The 21,809-nt window shown below is 41.0% G+C and overlaps 1 protein-coding gene across 1 annotated transcript in view; it reads left to right on the top strand.

The window, feature by feature from the left end:
* Nucleotides 1-21,809, top strand: part of sbf2 (SET binding factor 2) — a 111,467-nt gene that overhangs the window by 44,372 nt on the left and 45,286 nt on the right. The window contains exons 7-17 of the mRNA XM_085163075.1: nucleotides 3,603-3,735; nucleotides 5,585-5,693; nucleotides 6,050-6,163; nucleotides 7,580-7,657; nucleotides 7,954-8,067; nucleotides 8,861-8,989; nucleotides 9,127-9,225; nucleotides 9,378-9,582; nucleotides 9,694-9,803; nucleotides 11,021-11,170; nucleotides 16,968-17,036. Of these exons, the coding sequence (XP_085019201.1) occupies nucleotides 3,603-3,735; nucleotides 5,585-5,693; nucleotides 6,050-6,163; nucleotides 7,580-7,657; nucleotides 7,954-8,067; nucleotides 8,861-8,989; nucleotides 9,127-9,225; nucleotides 9,378-9,582; nucleotides 9,694-9,803; nucleotides 11,021-11,170; nucleotides 16,968-17,036 (1,310 nt within the window). The remainder of the gene's footprint in view (nucleotides 1-3,602; nucleotides 3,736-5,584; nucleotides 5,694-6,049; nucleotides 6,164-7,579; nucleotides 7,658-7,953; nucleotides 8,068-8,860; nucleotides 8,990-9,126; nucleotides 9,226-9,377; nucleotides 9,583-9,693; nucleotides 9,804-11,020; nucleotides 11,171-16,967; nucleotides 17,037-21,809) is intronic.

Here is a 21,809-nt window from a genome sequence, read left to right as displayed (position 1 = left end):
GAATAGCACAATGATTACAGTTCGGTCGCTCGGTTAATAATTCTGAAAATGAAAATGAATAGACAGGTACTCTTCTGCATGCAAACCAATATCTGAACACTGCTAAACGTACCCAGGCATAGAGCAGGGCGATATGACCAAAACTATTTATCACGATATACATTTGAAAATTTGCGATAACGATATAACTGACGATATAATTGACACTAGACAAAATACTTTACAACTCCTCAACTTTATTACTGCAAAAAAAAAAAAACATCAATGTATTTTCACTTAAACAAGCAGTTTTTTATGTGCATTAAAGTTATATAAAAAATTAACAGTGCAAATGCAAATTCCTTAGTGACAGTTTAACCAAAGGCATTTCCAGTGGAAATTGGCCGACATATCCTCAGCATAACCATGTATAATATCCACAAAACTTAAAAAGAGGTTATACACACACAATAAGGTAATATTATGTTGAAGCACAGTACGTATCACTCCGCGAGGCGCCTGCCTGTGATAGCCATAATGCTCTGACAATCCATCAAGCAGTGCGGTTCGTAGCTTAGCGAAGTCGTACTGAAACATTTGACAGATTTTCGAGCGCCCTGTACCACATAAAATCGCTTCGAGGTCAGTAAACACAACCAGAATTCATACATAAGGCACACGGGATTATAAGGGGCACTATCGATTTTCAGAAAAATCAAAGGATTAACGACGGCCCGCTAACACGCTCTACCAAAAATAGTGCTTTGTTGTGTACCTGACGGATGAAAGCCAAACCAGTTCCACACCACTGAAGTTGCAGCATTTTTACAAACCAATTCTGGTTCATTCATTTCATTTAACAATCCACTTTCGCTCTTCTCATTCTGCGTCGCCGCCATGTGCGTATGTAAACAAAGGCAATGCGCATGCGCGTTTTACCCATGTTCTATCGCGATATTTCATTTTCCTATCGTTGCCCAACATTACACCGGTATTACTGTGAACGGTATGATATAGCCCAGCCCTACCCAGGCGTTTACAGAAAATGTCATATTTATGATATTTGTATCATCATGACTTTCAGGAAGAAAAGTACCTCTGACACGGTGCAGGGAATCTACACTAAACTAGGCTAAAGGCTAAAGCAATGAGATTGTTAGCATAGCTTAGGCTAGCAGAACGGAAAAATAGCTAGCCAGAAAAACCTCAAAGCCACAATTTGTCACTTTTTATAGTTACTTACTGTAATACAAAAACTGTCTGTTGGTTTGGCTGGGAACTCCTCCTACATGATTATAAGTTGCCTGGCAACCACCTACCAATGGCTAAAATGACTCATGCACCTATAACGCCCAATAAAAGCATCATATCGTTTTACTTTCATGACAGTGACACTGAATTTATCAAATACTGAATGTACTCATTCTTGATATTTTCATCTTGTGATGTTTACAGTATACCATGACTGTAATTTAACTTATAAAGTCAGGTTTACTCTATCAGAAGTTTAATGTTGGATAAATGAACAAATGTACTTTAGGCAATGGGGTTTTGAAACCACTTCAATTATTTCAGTCTGCATGTTTTGTTTTTTTTTGTCTGCAGGTTTTTTCAGGCTAAACTGTCCTGACCATCTCGTGTCTGTAAGCTATATATGTAGACACGGCATCGGTATTATCTATTCTTTATTCAACTCTTGGCAAGAATATAAAATCATAATCTTTTCTTTTTTTTAATCTGTCCTGCTGCTGTCACAGGTTGTTATATAATAATTATTTTTTTATTAAGGTGCAGGAAACTGAAAGTTACAGACATAGTTAGACAGTAGAGTTAATGATTACTCTGACCTTAAAGCCTGACTTTCCTGCATGTTGATTGGAAAGTCGGTTGATGAGTTACACGTAAGTGTTTTGTTTCCACTTATTAGCTCGTCCTTACACCCATATAAGGATCAGCTACTAGCATGGGGACAGGCAGGTCGGGACATCGCTCTGTGCGCACAGGTCATCGAGTCACCACAGAGGAATGTGTGTTAAACATGTTACACTGCACAGGAAGTACAGCCCCCCCCAACACCACCCCCCGGCCGGGAGCGAGATAAATCCGACCATCAACAGCCCGACTGTTGTTGTTTGTTGCCTTTGTCTGTTCTGTTGTTGCTGCCACTTCTTTTATTTAGGGCTCGGAAACGTGTCGCTGTTTCCATGAGATAAGCAAACACCTGAACACGAGGTGTGACTGTGAATTGGAAGCCTCGGTATTTCAGTAAAAATTACGGACAAAAATACATCATTTGGTGCCTGTTATGACTTTTTAAGTCACGCCTTTTCATTTTAAAAAGGAAGATTTTTTTCCTTTTTTGTTTTTTTGAGGTGTACGTTTCCTGTTTATTACTGAAGCGCTCCATTCAGGCAGCCAGACTCCATACCCAGCGCCCCCAGCGGCGCGGATATGTCTGCCGGTGTTCCTCTTTCCTTATCACTCCAATGTGTGATGAATTGGTCTGTCAGTTGCTTGATAGGAAACAATAACAGGAACTATAAACTTAGAATTCTTCCTGATTGTCGCATCAGTTTTTGAAATATTATTTATACTGTATGAGAGTGTGTAATTTCCTTTGTTTTTCAGAGATGACTTTTCACATACCTTTATATTCAGTGTTTCAGTAGAAACTGTCCTATTTGAATGCAGATTTATTTTCACTGCTAGTGTACAGTGCAGATTACACAGCGTCACTATAATTTTATTTCCAATTAATGCAGCTGCACTAAATAACAACAGTAGTAAAAATAATAATACAAGCTAAGAAATCTAAACAAAAGTGAATTTGCCCTTTCAGTTTAGTTCAAAGTATTCATATTTTTAAAAACATTGTATTTTCAATTATGCATTTATTTGAATATATAAATTTAGCTCAGTGTTCCCATCTGCATACATTTGCTCTGTGTGTATCGTAAACAGAGAGTGCAGTGCCCACATACAAAGACAGACTGTGGTAGCTTCATTTAGACAGGAGGTGATAAAACAAAGAGGTAATACTAATCGAAGAACTGGCACAAGTCAGCCTGCATTACTGTAACACTCTTCTTCTTTTTTTAATTGCACTTCCCAAAAAGTTTTTTTGGTAGCGTGCAATAAAAATTTTACAACTTCAGCAAGAGCAGAACCACATTGTGTTGTAGTCTTCTACAGAACTGATGCTAAAGTATTTGTTCTTGCATACAAAGCCTTAAGTGGTCTTGGCTACACTGCTGTCAGTGTTTTGCGTTCTCCTTTCATGCCCTCTGAAGTCATTCTGTACTTTTCCATCACAGCCGGAGCAAATTTCAATGAGATGAAGTGCTGAACTTTCTATATTAACATTCTTCACGTTGTTCCGCCTGACAGGAACGAGCGTACAGAATATTGTTTCCTTAGAATTTCAGTGATCCGTCTTGAAGCATTTATGGTTATCAGAGAACTTCCAAGTGCACATTGTTTGCTGTAATCTGTTGTCGAAGTCTGAAAGGCCTTCACAAATCAATTTTAGATGAATGATCTGGAAAATGTGGACGTCACATTCCAGCAAATACCTCATTTATTTCATTCTCTGTTGGGGTTTGGTTTGTTTTTTGTCATTTCAGGAATCCAAAATGTTCTTAGCCTGTTCTGTGCAGTTCTGACAGAACATAAGGTCTTATTCCACTCCACCAGCTACCAGCGGCTTGGAGAGGCATGCCGCGCCCTGGAAGCCCTCATGTTTCCTCTTAAATACAGGTGAGTATGTGTTTGATATGGCTGGATGAGACAGAATCTCATGTGACTGCAGTTGTGACTTTCTTGGCTTGTGATCTGACTGATCATTAACTTTGTTAATTTTTCATTCATTTCTGTAAAAAAAATTCTGCACCACATTAGATCACCTTTTAAAGTCACACAATTTAACCTTCTTTAACCTCTTTTTTTTTGTTCGTTTGCTTGAAATGACTCAGATGTATGGTTAATAACCTCCTTCCCTTTCTCCCATACATTTGTTCATCACTCTCCCTTGTGAAACATATCTTGTAAGAAAGGGTATTTTAAGCTAATCCGGCCAAATGGGTTCAGGGGTTCTCAAACATAACACTAAACAACAAAACATGCGAAAGGAAGGAAGACGTCAGGAGGAAGGAGACAGTAAGCCTTTTTCACAGAAGACGTCTTGAGCCATCATTGTAGTAATATTAGTAACAGTTTAACAACTACATCCACATGATTTCCAGCCATGGCGTGCCACCGTGTCTTTATGTGAAAGTACCAACATCAAGTCGATCTAATGTGGTGTAGTAGGATGCTAATACATATAAATATTTATAAGTATGAGATATTTGCTCATCTTTATTAAGTATACCTATTTAACTCACTGTTAGCATAAATATCTAATCAGCCAATCAGCTGGCATACAACTAGGTGTATTTAGGTGTGTAGACTTGTTGAAATTCAAACTGAGCATCAGAATGGGGATGAAAGGTGATTTAAGTGACATGGCATCGTTGTTGGTGCTCTGTGGGATCGTCCGAGTATTTCAGAAACTATTGATCTGAGATTCTCCCACACGACCATCTCTAGGGTTTATAGAAAAAGGAAGCGGCGGTTATAAAAGAACAGCACATTGAACACTGAAGCAACATTCAGATGACTAATTTGGCATGAACAGCCTTCATGACCACACTGTGCCCATCTTCTGATGACCGTTTCCAACAGGATAACTGTCACTAGATCTCAGTCCAATACAGCAACCTTGAGATGTGGTCATGCATCAGCAGCCGGCAAATCTGCAGCAACTGCATGATGCTGTCGTGTCAACATGGAGCGAAATCTCGGAGAAATGTTTTCAGCAACTTGCAGAATCTATGCGATGAAGAATTGAGGGGATCCCTTTCTTTGCTTGCAAGGTGTACCTAATAATGTCTGCGAGTGTATTTAGTTCCTATTAACAAATAAGCAATCAAAGCACTAAAACCATGATGCTACTCTGCCATTCCCTTGCCTTGTGTGCCTGTATCCTTCATTGTTTGCTTGGTCTAGGTTTGCCAACAGCAACAAGAACAGCAAAAATCAGCAGCGGTTTATTTGTCTGTCTAAGCTGCTGGAAGTTTGCACAAACACAGTCACACGTCTCAAAAAAGCCTTTTGTTACTGGAAATGTAAAACAGGACTTGCACAGAAGTAACGGGCGTTTCAGATGACTGGTACACAATCGTGGTCTCGAGTAATTCTGTTGTTCAGGTAGAATTAGAAGCCACTATGTATTAACACGATATGAAACACTGTGTCCACACACAGTGTTCTACATTTAAATTATCTGGGGTTTAGTGCAATTTTGACACAGCCCAAGTTTCCTGTAGATGATGATGATGATCATTTAAAATTTCCGTATAAATGTCCTCCGTGCTTTACTGCTCTCTTATCACTTGAAATAAGTTTAGTCATCCGAGCTCCATTTTCATCATTGCGTGCAATCAAACACATCCTCTTCCCTGCGGGGAAGTATATTTTAAGCTCATAGTTGACCAATCGTTGCATAATTCTTCTTAATCTTTCTTCCGAGTAAATTTGTGCGTTTTCCTTGTGTCCGTGCATACAGCTACCCCTACATCCCCATTCTACCTTCGCGACTGCTGGAAGTGTTGAGTTCACCCACGCCCTTCATCATCGGCGTGCACTCCATGTTTCAGAACGAAATCCAGGATCTGGTGAGTGTAGATGTGTCACAGACATCCAGGAATTTGTCCTACCTTCACGCACAAGTTAAAGATTAGAAATTGTTAAAAGGTAACAATGAATCATTAACAGACACTTAACTTAAAGTCTTTAAAGGCTTATTTTGATATCCTCAAAGCAGGTCTTGCTTTAAGGACTTTTTCTGTCTACTGACCAGCAAAATTTACATTTTTATTTTTTCAGATTGTTTTTGCACACTGGGTTTTAAAAGATTTCTCTATATTTAGCTGGTTGCATTTGACTCTCATCAGACATGTCTACCACACAGCGCTTCCTCCAGCAGCAGTAAAACCACCTGACCTGTCAGTGTTTTGTGTGTTTTGATCAGTTGGATGTTATCATTGCTGACCTGGATGGAGGAACAATAAAGATTCCTGAGTGTATCCACCTGTCCTTGCTACCTGAACCTCTGTTACACCAAACACAGTCTACCCTGTCCCTGGTGAGCCCAAACGCAAACTCACACATGCACACAAAAACACCTAAAACCACATTATTTAAGTGAGCACCCCAAGTTCCTTTTCTTTGAACATTATATAATAGAGTAATAGAGTGGGTTGTGTTCTGTATACGAAGTGTGCTCAGAAAGTTCCATAATGCCGGCTAAAAAAAGCAAAAAACATACCTTACCCTTTCAAGGTCGTCTCCTTGCAACATTTAAATCTCTCCTTAGAAACCCTGCTTTGCAATTTAATTGTGGAACATACACGTGCACAAAGAACAAATGCTGACAACCTGAGCTAGCTTCGATCGCTGTTATTGAGCAAAGGATTGAGCTACAACTCATGTCAGCCAGCTCGAAGACAGCTCATCAAGTCAGACGGGTATCCAGGTACATGCTTGACAGCCTGATTCATCCCTTAGGGTCACCGAGTTGTTCTGCTGTAATACTTGCCTTAAGCAAGGCAGGCAAATTGTGCATTACAGCAGTGCCCTCAGTTTCCAAGGATAGCAAAAGACACGTGACATCCCTAAGTGGGCCCCACCTGTCTCCACTGTGATGTGACAAGGTCAGAGCCAGGAGTCAGACCTGAAACACCAGCAGGTGACTTGTTAGCATAGCTAGTAGGCTAAAGGAACATAGAAACTAGTAGTTACAGTGTTAGCACTTCAGTTCAGTTGTCTTCTGCCATTTCTTGAGTAACACTTTACCTGTTGTTTTATAGACTGTTGTTGGTGATGTCACATTATTTAGAACAGAATGGGGATGACCTGTGGCTGGACGGGCCCCCTGTGTGTTTTTGTTTAGGGCCCCAACAGACTGGAGAATCAGTACTGGCTGTAATATCCTGAGACAGCTGAGGAAGAACACTTGATCTGATGTGATCATCTGATCTGTGCCACGTGTTTTTTGTTTTTTGATTTTTTTTTTCCGGCCACACTCTGAGACTCTCCTCTTCCTGAAAATCCAAAAATGGTTGAAGGCGTGTATTTTGACACAGACAACATGATCCAGTTGCCATCAGAGACTATCACATGCAGGTAGTCACAGCAAGACTTTTATGGAGTGAACTTAACTTTGCCCGAGTGCAGCGTATGTTTCCTAGAAGTCACAGGGAGACTAACTTGAAGGGAGCTCTTTGATTGCACAAGAAGTTGTTTCATCCTTTACAAAGACAAACACATCACTAAACATATGTGGAGAAATAATGCTTTAATTCTTATATTTTGTTTAATAAAATGTTTGCTTTCCTAATAAAATAATAAGGCACTTCTTGATTACCACATTACCTGGTCACTCGCTGTGCACCCGCAGCGTTCCCTAAGTTGATGTTGGAATCATTCCAAGTTATTTTCCATGAATGCTTGGGATAAACGAAAACAAATATATCGTCTGAATCTAAATTCATTTTCTTAGGTTTTACACCCGGATTTGGAGATAGCGGACAACGCGTTCCCCCCACCTCGCACCGCACCCTCCAACCTCAAGCTGTTGGTAAGTCAGCGGCGTTAACATTTGGCCTCATTTAAGTTCCTCAGTGTCTCAAGGAGTGATGTCCTCCTCCTTCCCACACGAGGAGGACAGGCTGCCCAGAAAAGGTTTCTTATCACAGGGAGGTTAGTGTTGGAGTGGGGGTACTAACTGACAGTAACCCATAACCCAAGTGAAGAAAAAAAAAAAGCATGTCTGTTGTATAATTACCTTATCAGACTGCATTTGTGGCATAGCTGCTTGATGAGTAATGTGTGTGTGTGTGTGTGTGTGTGTGTGTGTGTGTGTGTGTGTTCCAGGACAAGGAGGTGAGGGCCGTTTTTCTCAGGTTGTTTGCACAACTCTTTCAGGGCTACAGATCCTGCCTGCAGCTCATCCGCATCCATTCTGAACCCGTGATCCACTTTCACAAGGTAATAAAACCAGGTCATGAAATTCCCGGGGCTAAAATTAGCGTTTTTGCCAATATATGACCTTTTGATTAAACTCGTTAAGCAATTCCTCCCTAGAAAACACGATGTTCCATCAATCTGCCCGCGCTCCTTTAGCCAGCAGTGTGGGTGGACTCGCACATAAAGACCTGACAGATAAACTTGTCAGAGGTGTCTAATGCGTGTGTTTGTGTGCGCATGTGTGAGTACGCGTGTTGTTTTAAACGTGTCACAGAATCTTCGTGACTCTTCCTTGATGGTATCCGTTTGTTTATCCAAGCTTCGGACACAGTCCCGTAACCTTGGGCAAATCCGGCAGTGAGCCATATGAAACGTATTAGGTTTACATTTTTGTTTTGCGACGGGGTTTTTGTTTGTTCGTGTCTGTGGTGTCTCCGTGGTAACCCATCAGCAAATCACCCTCAAAGTACCCCACATGGATCGCATTATAAACTAAAGCTCTGCTTATTCGCCTGGAATCCCGGAGCAGGAGGTGGGGGGCTCGAGTGAACTGTGTTTAATCTCCTCTAGCCACAGGCACATATAATTATGTGTAAAGTAAATTAAATTCATTTGCATGTAGTCATTTCTAACTGGATTTATTTCCCTTTCTCCGCACACTGAAGAACTTGCCCACGTTGCAACAATATAAAAGTCCCCCTTGCAGAGATATTTTGTGATCATGTTCTAAAAATGGCTGCTTGTTGTGCAGTCTGTAGTAAATCCATATGAACAAGGTTTGTGATTGTGAATGCTCTAATCTGACATTATCCAGACTGCCTTCCTGGGCCAGCGAGGCCTCATTGAGAATGACTTCCTGACCAAGGTTTTGGATGGCATGGCCTTTGCCGGCTTTGTCTCAGAGAGGGGTCCACCTTACCGAGCCTGCGATCTGTTTGATGAGGTACTGTACCGTGACGCACCACCAAAACCTTAGCCTTTAACTTTAAATAGAGAGGCTCGTACATAAACACCTTTTCAATCAACTAACCCTGTTTCTAGTTTACATTTTGTTTTCTTTGTTGTTGGTGTGCTTTGCAGTTGGTGGCCTTGGACTTTGACAGCTTTAAGGAAGAGGAGGTCAACCCCGCCAAGCTTCAGAAGCACATCAGGGAGCTCTCTGAGCAACTTTATAGAAATGTAAGTCTTCGTGCAACAACCGACTGCTAAGTTTCCTCTGTTGTGCTAGTGTGCTGTGTTCGTCTGATTTCCTCATTTTAGCCTGCTCGGCACGTGTGCTGCTCCAAATCTGTCCCATTAATCCATGTTGTTTCCTGGTTGTTGTACGTTAGGAGAACCCAAACCCCCACATGGCATTCCAGAAAGTGCCTCGGCCATCTGAGGGATCCCACCTGCGCGTGCACCAGATACCTTTCCCCGTGCTGCATGAAGAAAAGGTGGAGAAGCTTATGGAGGAGGGCACAGCAAAACACAGCAGCGCACCTCTTCCTACACGAACTGAGAAAAAGTGTGTAGTACCTGCTGGACCACCTGTTGGTATGACTCACTTTAAAACCTTATTATGCACAAAAAATACATTTCACAAAAGTTTTTGCATGTAAATTTTTAATTAAAATGACTCATCAATGATCTGTTTGCTTTTTCCAGCATCCATCATGGGAAAGAGTTACTCTGTGTTTAACAGCGCTCGCAGGCTGGAGGTCGTGAGGAACTGCATCTCATTCATCTTTTACAACAAGACTCTGGAGACTGAAAAGGTGATGCACACTGTTTATTTTTCTACCTTTAAACAAGTTCATAAGGCACCCGTGCTTTGGGTAACACCAGAGCTTCAGGCCGTTTAGGAGCGGGTCTCTCCTTAGCTTTATAGTCCTATTATGTCCCAGCTGGCACACAGACACCTAGAAGCAGGAGTAAATAAGGCCTGTGATCAATCTTTCTGCATCCCTGTGCCAGGCTAAGCTGCCAAGCAATAATTACAACTGGGATTGATCAATTCCTGTCTGATCTGTTTGTCCCTGCAAGTATTTACGCTGCACAGGAATCTTTCCTCAAAGTTATATTCCACACTACAGCCTCATCTGTAGGAGTTCATAGGTGAGCAATCAGTCCAATATGACTCCAGTGTGTTTAAAATGGGATGAGTGCCAGTTGTTTTATGTATCCTTATAGCTTCATACAGGAGTTATATAACCTGAACCTGCATCTGCATGCACAGGGTAAAAGTGCATAGCAGGAATTCTCTGAACACCCCGTGAACTTGTAAGTCTTCGACATACATACAGTGCTGTGCAAAAGTGTTTATCCTCTTCCTGTTTTTTTTTTTTTTGTTTGTTTTTGGAAATCTGTTACATTTAAATGTTTCAGCTCATCAAACATAAGTAAAAATAATGGAAAAGTAATTATCCTCTAAACCTAATAATTGGTTGTGGCACCCTTGGCAGCAAAAACTGTAATCAAGCATTTGCAATAACTCTTTCACATCACTGTGGAGGAATTTTGATCCGCTCTTCTTTGCAGGTTTGTTTAAATTCAGCCACATTGAACAGTTTTCCAACATGAAGGGCCTGTTTAAACTAAGTCCAGGCTTTAACTAGGCCACTTCGAAGGTGGACTTGCTGCTGTGTTTCGGATCATTGTCCTGCTGCATAACCCAAGTGTGCTTGAATTTTATTTTTTCACATAGGGCCAGATAGGTTTGCAGGAAACGGCATTTTATATTTATTTATCTTTGCAAAAACATAATAAATCAGGAAAGAGCAAATAATTGTCATAGCACTGTAGGTGCTCCTGTAGTTGTTGTAGTGAATGGCACTTTTGACAAATACTTTATAAAATGAAGGTTTCCTGTCTTCAGTTTTTTTAACAGTTTTAAATTACTAATAGTTTCCTGTGTCTTCTGCTAATTGACTTCTCTTCACAGGTCTGTTACTTCTTTCTAAAACCCTCTTTCCCTCTTACTTCACTTTAACAGACGCTGCCGGCTGCACTGCGTGCGCTGAAAGGCAAGGCAGCCCGCCAATGTCTGACTGAGGAGCTCAGTCTCCATGTTCAGCAGAACCGCGCCATACTGGACCACCAACAGTTTGACTACATCATTCGTATGATGAACTGTGCCCTTCAGGTCAGTGACGTGACAGATAAACCTGCCAACATAAGTCACAGACTGTTACATCTGTACTGTAAACATGCACAGTAATATTCCATGCAGATAGGAAGAAGCAGTCAGCCTTAGAAAAGCCTGGATTTTTTTCCCCCCTGCAATGCGGGGGTCACGTTCTACAATCAGTCAACTAATCGAGAAATTTAAATACCTGAATTTTTGATAATCAATCAACTGTTCAGAAATGTTGTAAAGTCTTTATTTGTTCCAGATTTGGGTTTTGGTCTTTTGCTTTTAACAAAAACTCAATTTAAACATCATCTTGGATTACGAGCTTTTCTGTTATTCTAAGAAAATCAATGGTGAATAACTAAATAATGAATGAACTACACAAACCTGATGGCTTAGAGACTATGTGGCCTTGCTTCAGAATTTATAAAGCAATGCATTTTATCAAAACTTTATATGAATTAAAGGATTTTTTCCTCCTTACAATGCAAGTCTGAAATTGTACTGAGACCCTCAGTGCTGTCGTCCAGAGTGCTCCCCCAAACTGTGAATGTCAAACTTACCGTGTTATTCCCACAAAAAAATTGAGATTTATTTTAACAAAGCACGTTTTCTAAAGCTGATATACAGGAAAATGTTTTTCAGATCCATGTAAATATTTTAGTTCAGTATCACAAAGTAGACTTTATGAGTTTAAAAGATTAGCTGTAGAGAGTCTGATAGTAATGCTTAAGGTCTCACACAGGCTTAGGGACATGTTGGCGACCACTTAGTAAACCCTGGTCACGAGGGAAGAATGCATATTCCCCAATAGACTGTGATGGTTCAATGGATGTTGCTTGCAGTCGCTGTGAAATTGAATCGGTAAGACCCAGTCATGCAAGTTTGAAGACCGATAAGTGACCTTGCCTGCTGGTAACCTCCAGTCGCTAGGGAAACGTGTGCATCCCATCACTGGTTGGTGAGTGGTTGTTGGTAGTTTTAGCGTGAAATTGGTCGTAAAGACGTACACAGTGGTGCATCCAAAATGGCCTTGTGATTGTTTTGTTTCTAGCAGGTTGCAGTTGCTGGTTTTCATGGAAGATGCCATCCCATCTGCAAACACTTGCAAAACACTCCAAGCCATGGTGAAACTATAAAAAAAATGCTATGCAAACCGGAAAAGGAGAAAGTTCACCTTCAAAGTAAAAGCTGTGATCAGGCACATCTACTTTGAAGCCATATAAAGTTTGCTTTATTTGCAACAGTCTGGCCTTGTGTCATGAGACTTATGACCTATAAGAACTAACAATGCTTCTCATTGTTAATCAGATACTTTGTTTGTGTCTTCTTCGTGCCCTCCTGGTGGTTCAGCTCTTTGTCAAAGCAAGTACATAGTGTGGTTTTCTTTTTGCAGCTTATAAAAAGTCTGTAAAGCTTTACTCAAACGGAGCAGTTGGTCTTAATTGGTAGTTCCCCTTTTTTATTAGTGTGAATAAACCCATCTGAGGGATTTTAAAATTTTAAGCAATAGTCAAAAAGTACAGCATTTATAGAGTAACTTGAGATTCCAGTCATTCCCCCAAATAACAGAAAACCAATTAATCCCACCATCTGCTGCTCTAGGGACGTAAGTTGCTTCAGAGTTGTTCAAATGGAGTTTTGATGAATTTGGCCTCTCGAGAACGAAAAAAAGGGAAGAAAAAAGTAGTTTGTTGGCGTTCAATTGGTGTTTGATTGTCTTCATTTTCAGGATCAGAGACTTTATCGCTGGCCTGCATTTACCTCTGCTTTATAAAACCAAAATCGCGTTTGCACAGCCTCTTTAGTTCAATTCTATCTCAAGTATAAATCAAACGCGTCATTTGGTCTTCACCATCAGAACAAAATCTGCAAACCTGGGCTTAAAATTTTCTTTCACCCAAACTAATGAACCTGTTGAACAGATATGTTCTAGGAAAATGAATAGGTCATCTGTATCTTTAGTGCTGTCTGCAATACAAGCAAGTAAACCTACATCCATGTCGTGTTAATATTCACTATTTTCATTTGTTCTGCTCTTGTAAACTACATGTTAGACGTGAACATGTTTAAAAAGAATATAAACAAAACATGTTTGCTGAAATCGTGGCCGGCCGGATTGTGTCTGTGTGTGCGTGTTCAAAGGTCCTTCAGAGCTTCACAAAGCCAAAGTGACCTATTCTGCAAAAAATGTTCATGCTTCTTGCGTGATGACAGCCACATGCCGCCTCAGTATTTCTGGCCCGTGTGTTGATCTGACACGTTGATTTGCAGTGACATCATCATTAAGAAACCACTTACAACATTTATCGTTAAACTGTCAACTTCAGGCGGCTGTGTGACTTTTCTGTTTTCTGGTTACAATCAGAGTTTTCCTTTGAAAGAGTTAGCAGGAAGTGCTGAGTAGTGCGTGCGCCACAGAGTAGGCTAAAGGTTGAGGCGCTGGAATCAGATAAAACTGTACCTTGAAAGTATGTATTAACTAGCTTTTCTTTCTTTGGCTATCTCGTTAGGCGCGCTAACAATCTGTGAGTGTCTGTAAGAAATTTACAGTTGTGCATTTTTTCCTGTTTAAACATCTGTCGTTGGCCTTATCTCTGCTGTTTCTCTGCCATGAGTAATATCCCCCTTATTGAGGCATTTATGTTAATTGCTCGTTTATATGAGTGTGCGTGCGCATGTGCGTGCATGCGCTGGTCAATGCTCTAGCATTTAGAAGTAAAAGTTGCGCAAACCATGTGGGGGAACAAGCCCTGCTGTGGATGGGTCCTGGCATTCCAACCATTTCCTGTCTGATAGGATTATTAGCCTTCTGTGCTCTGCTCTCTCATGGCCTGCAGCATCATGATGGTGCTCACGGACACACTCTGAATGGAGGTTTACTGTGAGAGGGTGTCAGAGTCCAAGGTCTATGGGAAGAGATCGCCTCGGCGCAGAGTCCATGCGTCATTTATGATCCCAACCTCAACCGTGTGACATGGAAAAGTGTACAGTAATGCATATTAAGCATAGATGTTGTTGTCGGGTGGAGGGTGAGCTCCATCTAACTGTCCTATATGGACTGCATGTTGCCACATCTGAGCTGATGAACACTGATGTACCCTTCACCCTCACCCGTCCACCCACTCTAGCTTAATTTCTGCCAGCTGTACTTTAATCACTTTTAACATTTCCATTAATAGTTATTAGTGATTACATTGGTACATTATTTAGCTCATAAATTAGTCTCTTGCTGTGAGAAAATGCCCTCTTCTCTGCCTTAGTGGTCTTAATGGACTGCCTTATGTAACTCACTGGTCACTGGGAATCTGTACTTAGTATCATTCCCATGTTCGGATAAATGTTTCTCAAGGATGTGCACCAGTGTGGCCAGGTAAACATCAGTGCTAATCGGATATCTTGCTTTCACTATGGAATTTGTTTGTTGCTCATCCGGGTGACACAAATGTCAGCTATGTTGCTTATTTTTGCCTAATTCCTTTTCCTATTCGTAATTCCAGACGCAATTAACAGTAATAGGCTATGAGGCAGGCGCTGCTCTGTTTGCCCTCTGCCGTGAAAGTCTCATAAATGCATGCCGCAAGTGTCATCCCGCAGCTTTCCTGGAAGGTGCTAACACAGGAAGTTAGTGTTTGCTCACATCCTACAGCGTTTTGTGTCACATGCTGACAGCCTCCTTGTGTTTGTCCAGTGCATACGTGTCTGAAACAGAATAGCGGTGTTAGTCATCCTCGCTGTTATAGCTCCAGTAGGCTAAAGAATGAGGGAAAAAGGTTAGAGGCATAGTAAATAATGGAAGGAAATGGAGGCTGCAGGGTGTCCGTGCAAACAGCAACAGCTTTTTCTCCCTCTGTTCTTGAAAACCCAAATAACATATGTTAAGGACGAGTTCCCCACCATGAACCATATGGACGCTGTGAGAATGACTGAGTGCTTAACGCAGTACCTTTTTGTCAAGTGTTTGATGGACTACAAGCACTCATTCAGTCTAATCTGCTGGAGATTTCACTGCTATCTCTTCACTTTGTTACTCGACCTCAAAAGCTTTTGAGCTGTCACTTATCTTCTCTGTCTGCTCACAGGAGATTAAGGTGGAGGTTAAGTGTGGCTTAAGTGAAGCCGATTAAGTCTTCTTTATATGAAAGGTGATATGGTGAAGTATCTAAACTCCTCCCCTTTCCCACCTCCAGCCATTCTTGGACCATTTTGGTTAAAAAGGCTCTGGTCAACGCTAAATTTCTGTTTTTTTCCTTGGAAGAGTACTCATTTGTAAAATAGTCACACTCTTCTGCCTGTGCATTTCCACTTGTTGTTCTATTTTGTCTGGGGTCCATGAACTCCAGTGACCTGCAGCTTTGTCAAGGATGCTGGGTAAACAATGCTTTGGTGCCGCTCCAGTAAGCTGGAACATTTTACCACAGCCCCAAAGAAGAAAAAAAAAACTAGCAACAAGAAAACTAAAGCAGAAACTGTGTTGCTTTGTCGACGGGGGGCATTGGCTTTCATGTGTTTTGCATTTTCTCCCCTTTGTACATTCTTGCCTGTGCGCATTTTCAGGAGTGGCGGTAAGAGGGCCCCCCATTACAGACCGGTATCAGAAAGAGGAGCATTCCTCCGCCTATCTCCCTTTCCAAAATTAAGCACTCTGATAGTATGTTGTTTTTGAAGAACACAGTCATGGTTTTAAGAGTCTCATTTTCACGTGATGTTGGTCCAAAACCAATACATTAAATATGAAAACATTTGTCATACAGGGTTTTTTTGGTTTTTTTTTTTAATGACTCGGGGTTATCCGGTGCGGCACAAGGTCAGAATCAGTGCTGTTGTTTGTACATGGTCTTAAATCAAGTTTCCTCTGGCTGTTTTCATTTGCAGAGTTCAACGAATAAATCCCAACAAAGCTTACTGCACATAAGTACCAATTTCCTGTGGGTGAAGCACTTTTGAGTCCAACTCGACTCTTTTTCTTTTGTTCCCCATTGTTTTCTATGGTCTGTGTAAGAAAAGTTTAGTTTGGGCCCCTAAGCGCCTCCCACCTTCAGCCTCCCGTGTAGTGATTTTTGTCTTAATGCCATCCTTTTAAAAGCGCTGTTAGGCACCGCCTCTCTGACCTGAAACAGTCTCAGATACAGAGACTCATTGGTGTGTAAATGTCAAAGAGGGAATATTTTCAATCAATCCCTTTTGAAATAAAAAAAAAAAAAAACACCTATAAAAAAAGAAAATTGAATTTGTTTTCTGGCTGGTTGTGGATGCTTGATTAATGGTAAATAAATATATAACTGCACTTTACGCAACATTTTGGGATTTTTTTTTTTTTTTTTTAATTAACCTTGTATGGCAGTCTAGCTGAATCAATATCAATAAATTGAAGACTGAAGACACACTGAAAGTCGTGTCAAGGCAGGAATTATATAAGAATATTGAAAGCATATGTCATAACGGTGCAAAGGAGCAGAGTGAGGGGATTTGGCAGGCCTGGTTTTGAGATTTGCCCTGACATTTAACAGAACAGTGTCTTTATGTAACAGGATGTTAGAAATGCTGAAGATGGATTCTTTGCCACCCAAAGTTCTCCCAAAGTCACGTTTCTGCATTGCTAATTTGTAGCTGTTGATCAGCAGAGCCCTCAAAGGCCATGTTTCTGCTGTTGTCGTGCAATTTAAAATTGTGTTGACATCATAAAATATTTTCCCACAAAGTTATCAAACCTGATGATAGTAGGGTTGAAAAGATGTTCTCTCCAAGTTTCGCACCATGCTTTGTTTCCTGCCCTGTTCTCACTTCTCTCTTACTTTTCACCCCGCAGGACTGCTCCACCTCTGAGGAGTTCACGGTGGCTGCTGCACTGCTGCCCCTGTCAACAGCATTTTACAGGGTAAGGAAATAATAATTCTATCAAAGCATAGAAGTGTGTGCCATGAATGTAAATCTTTTGCTCCACCTGTTTTCTCAATGCCATCTATATCGTCTAAGGGATCAGTTTAACTTTTTTATGTGAAAAAGAAAGTTTCCCCAGGCTTTCTGCGGTCCTGTGAAGAACTAGGCAAACCTTTGATGCTTCGATAAGAATTAATATAGTAAGTGAGCTGCATTCAAGCCTCATATCACCATGCACAATGCAAAGTGTGGGATGCAGTGGTGCAAAGCACCCCACCACTGGAATCTTGGGCAGTGAGACGTGATCTCTGGAGTGACGAATGAACAGTTTGGGGATGGCCCCTTCCTGTTTCAACATGACTTGGGACTAATACACAAAGCAAGGTTCATAAATGGATGAGTGAGTTTGGTGTCGAAGAACTTGAATGGCCTGCACAGAACCCTGACCTCAACCCGATATAACAATTTTGGGATGAATTAATGGAGACCAGGCCTTCTCGTCGAACATCGGCATCTTATCTCACAAGTGCACTTCTGGAAGAATCGTCAAAAATGACCATAAACACAGTCCTAAATCTTGTAGAAAGCCTTCCCAGAAGAGTTGAGGCTGGTATAGCTGCAAAGTGAGGGCCAATATCATATTAAAGATCATAAGATTATATCAAGAATGGCATGTCACTTGAATTCATAAGCTTGTGAAGGCAGAAGAAAAAATACTGTTGGCAATATTGTGTAGTAGCACAACTTTGGTTTACAAAAGTGCATCTGAAGAAACCACAAGATCTCTGGAACAATGTCCTTTGGACAGTTAGACCAAAATGGAGAAATCCATCATATCAGCAGAAACACCTGACCACTGCTAAGCATGGTGGTGGAGGGGTGATTTGATTATTTGGGCTTGTTTTGCAACCACGTTGAAAGCTATTGTTGCTAAAGGTGGTTTTACGATATAATCTATCAAGGTGTGTGCTTAGGTTTTCACATGACTGCATTGATACCTGTGAACTTTATTTTTCCACACAGCTGTATGCAAATATTCACTTACCCCCTGTGGTTTCTAGCCATGCATATACTCTAGTTTAATAAGTGAAACTACTGTCTCTAAATATTTAAAACAATCTTAGATAAATTATTGTTTTGAGCTTATCAGCGCATTGACAGATGGTACCGGACTGGACTCTTTTAAATCTGTCAGCCTAAACATGTTAAATATGTTGCTCCTAAATCTCATCAAACTGAACCTGCGAGCATTGACTCCTGTTGAACAGATCAGCTCTGCTGATTACATTAAACTGGGCAGTTTCTGTCAGTATTTTGGACCATCACTGTCTGTAATTCCACTTTGGAGGTTTTGTGAATTTCTGTGTTTTGGTTTCTTGCTGGCTGTTGTGAATTGTAGATGGGCTTGTGTGCACAGCTGGTTTAAGGAACTGAACTGTTAACCATTTCCCTTGTCTTCGCCCTGCCCTAACTGCCACCGCAAATGTGATAATGCATAAACAGTGAAGTGCAGTAACAGCGGATTTCGACTAATAAAATGCAGATATATCAGCTTTGACTTAGTTTTATTGAAGATATTTTGGTAGTGAGATGCATGTCAGTCAAAATGTAACCACAAGCTGGATACAGCGTCTGTTACATGCTTGTCCATGTCAGTAAACTTTATTTTTTCCCATGACCCACACCACACACCTCTCAATCATCAATTTTACTGGCAGCCCAAGAGTTTCAAGTGGTAGTTGACCTTAACTTAACATTGCCTTCACAATAGAGAAGTTTCTACACAGGGAATAACCAGAGAAAGAACTGCTTACTTGACTTTTCGACCCCTGCTAGAAGCACACAGTATTTTAAAGCCATCCGTGGCCTTTGGTTTCCAAATCATCTAATCAACCACAACTATGTTCTTGCAGCTTACTTGTTGCTATAGGAACAGACACAACTGTCCACACTGGCTTTTTGTTGGATACCAGTGCCGTACCCTGATGGGCTGAACTGGGAACTGGCCTGCTCTGTGCCACCACATGACTTATTCAGTTCACATGCCACAGGCTGATGTAACTTTGTTTGATATTTGTTGTTTTTCTCGTTTCTCTTCAAAACCCCCAGGACTGAAACTTCATCATTTTCTCTCAGAGTCGCTCATGTAAAATTACTTCTCGTTACAAAGTGGTTTCTGTCTCAACTATGTTAACTGATCATAAGTCACAGTTACCACACACTGCAGCGATTTCCTCCCTTTTCAGTTAGAAGATTAAAAATAATGCCTTTTGTGGCACAGACAGCTTGTTAGAAGTAAAGACATTTAGAGAAAGCCATTTTTCTTTGTTGTTTACAGATGATTGGAATTAATGACAGCACTGAGCTGTGTTTCGTCCAAAGGGGGAAAAGTAAAGTGAGGTCACGAAGGAATCTGCCAAAAATGTCTGTAATCTCTGGTTTAATAAAACAAGGATCATGCAGTGGAAATGTGAGAAAAACAAAGCGTGGTAATGGAGCATGGCAGCAGCTGTCCTTTTGGGTGGGGACTGTGAGGCATGCATGATCTGATATCTCACAATTGATTTCCATACCCTGTTTCACATGTTTCTGTACATGTTTAATATTTTTATTCATTATTTCCACATTTGTGTATGCAGCTAAGAAAAATCTTGTATCAAAAAGTATTTTTGATACCAATACCTAATATCAGATCGGTCCATCTCTGATATAGTGTAGGGTTGGGCGATATGTAAAAAATTTCCAACTGACAATCGTCAGTCCGATAATCGACGATGGGTGATATATTCGCGCATGCACAGACCTTTTGATGGGCGGAGCAATGTAATCATGCACGGACTGATTTGCACGTTTACAACACAGAAGAAGTCCGAACATGGACAGACTAATTTCCGTAAAAAACATTAGGGCTGTCAGGGTTAACGCGGTCATCACGATTAACGCGATTAAAATTTTTAACACAATCAACCCATCTGAAGCGCAGAATGAACGAACTTTGGACAAACTGCCCAAAATACGTTGATAGAGACATTTCGGGGATTTTGACTCGGTCTGCGCTCCAGATGGGTTAATTGTTAATCGGTGATGACGGCGCGTTAACACTGACAGCACTAAAAAAAATATAAAGTCGCCAATTTGGGATGAAAGAGGCAAACTTAAGGATGTAACCAAAGTGGTGTGCCGCTTGTGCAGACGTATAGTTCAAGTAAAGTACTCAAACAAGACTAACTTGCATGAGCACGTACGTGTCCACCATCTGGCTGAGTATGCTAGGCTATCACCAGAGTCTGCAGGTCCATCAACAAGCATTTGGGCGCATTCTGAGGACGGTGCATTTGCTCGCAGATGAAAGAGAGTGCTGTTAAAACAGCGCTATTATTTTTTTTCTGACTGCTTCTATTAGCTCCATCATTATTAGCAAGCTTACTCATGGGCAAATAAATCAATAAATTGTCCTTGTAAAAACGATAGTCGATATATATTCATCACCCAACCCTCATATAGTGCCAATCTAAACTCAACCCTACACAATCTTAGAAAGACATGATGTAGGAGTTTTGATAGATGCTCTTACTTTGCTTTCACATAAAGACACTGTGGCATGCCAAAGCTGTAAATCATGTGGATGTAGTAATTAAACTGTTACTAATATTACTACAATGACTGCTCAAAATGTCTTGTGTGAAAAAGGCTACTGTCTCCTTCCTCCTGATGTTTTCCTTCCTTTAGTCATGTTTTTTTTTGTTTAGTGTTATGTTTGCCTGAAGATCCCCTGCACATATTTGGCCGGATTAGCTTAAAATACCTTTTCTTATGATAGCATCACACAGTTGCTGCAGGTTTCTCGGCTCCACATTCATGACGTGAATCTCCCGTTCCACCACATCCCAGGGGTGCTCTTTTGGATAGAGATCTGGTGACGGTGGAGGTTATTTGACTACAGTGAACTCATTGTTATGTTCAAGGAACCAGTTTGAAATATTTTGATCTTCATGACATGGTCCATTTTCCTACTGGAAGCAGCCATCAGGAGGTGGACATGGTCAGCAACAATACTTAGGTAGCTTGTGGTAAACAATGCTCAGTTTGGTACTAAAGCAGGCGTCGGCAGCCTTCAACATCAAAGGAGCCTTTATAGAAACACAGGCAGTTGACAGAAGACAGATGTAATGGGAGAGAATGAATTAATACATATAGTATATGTACTAATTGGGTTACGGTTAACCCTAATTATAACCCATGGCTCACCAGCCACAGGTTGCCAACCTCTGAATTAAGGAAACCAAAGTATGCCAAGAAAATATCCCCCACACCATTACACCATGACAAAGGCCTGCACTGTTGATACAAAGCAGGATGGATGTTGCGTGTCATATTGTTTACACCAAATTCTGACCCTATCATTCAGATGATGCAGCAAAAATCAAGACCAGACCTGGATCTCTTGTCCAATTTTGGTGAGCCAGTGGAGCCTCCGTTTATTGTTCATGCTCGCTGCGGACGTCTGCTGCTGTAGTCCATCTGCTTCGAGGTTCAACGCGTTGTGCATTGATGATTGATGATACTCATTTGCATACCTTAGTTATAACTAGTGATCATTTGAGTTGCTGTTGCCTTTCTGTCAGGTCGAAGCAGTCTGACCTCTAGCATCAACAAGACATTTTCACAAAAAGACTGCCGCCCACTGAAGCTCTTTTTCAGACCATCCACTGTAAATGCTAGTGATGGTTGCATTGAATGTTTAAAAATCCAGGAGTCTGTGAAATACTCA

This window comes from Neolamprologus multifasciatus, chromosome 1 (genome assembly GCF_963576455.1).
Source record: "Neolamprologus multifasciatus chromosome 1, fNeoMul1.2, whole genome shotgun sequence".
NCBI classification, from domain to species: domain Eukaryota; kingdom Metazoa; phylum Chordata; class Actinopteri; order Cichliformes; family Cichlidae; genus Neolamprologus; species Neolamprologus multifasciatus.
The sequence above is the reverse complement of the archived record's forward strand: the minus strand, read 5'-3'. Positions and strand labels throughout refer to the sequence as shown.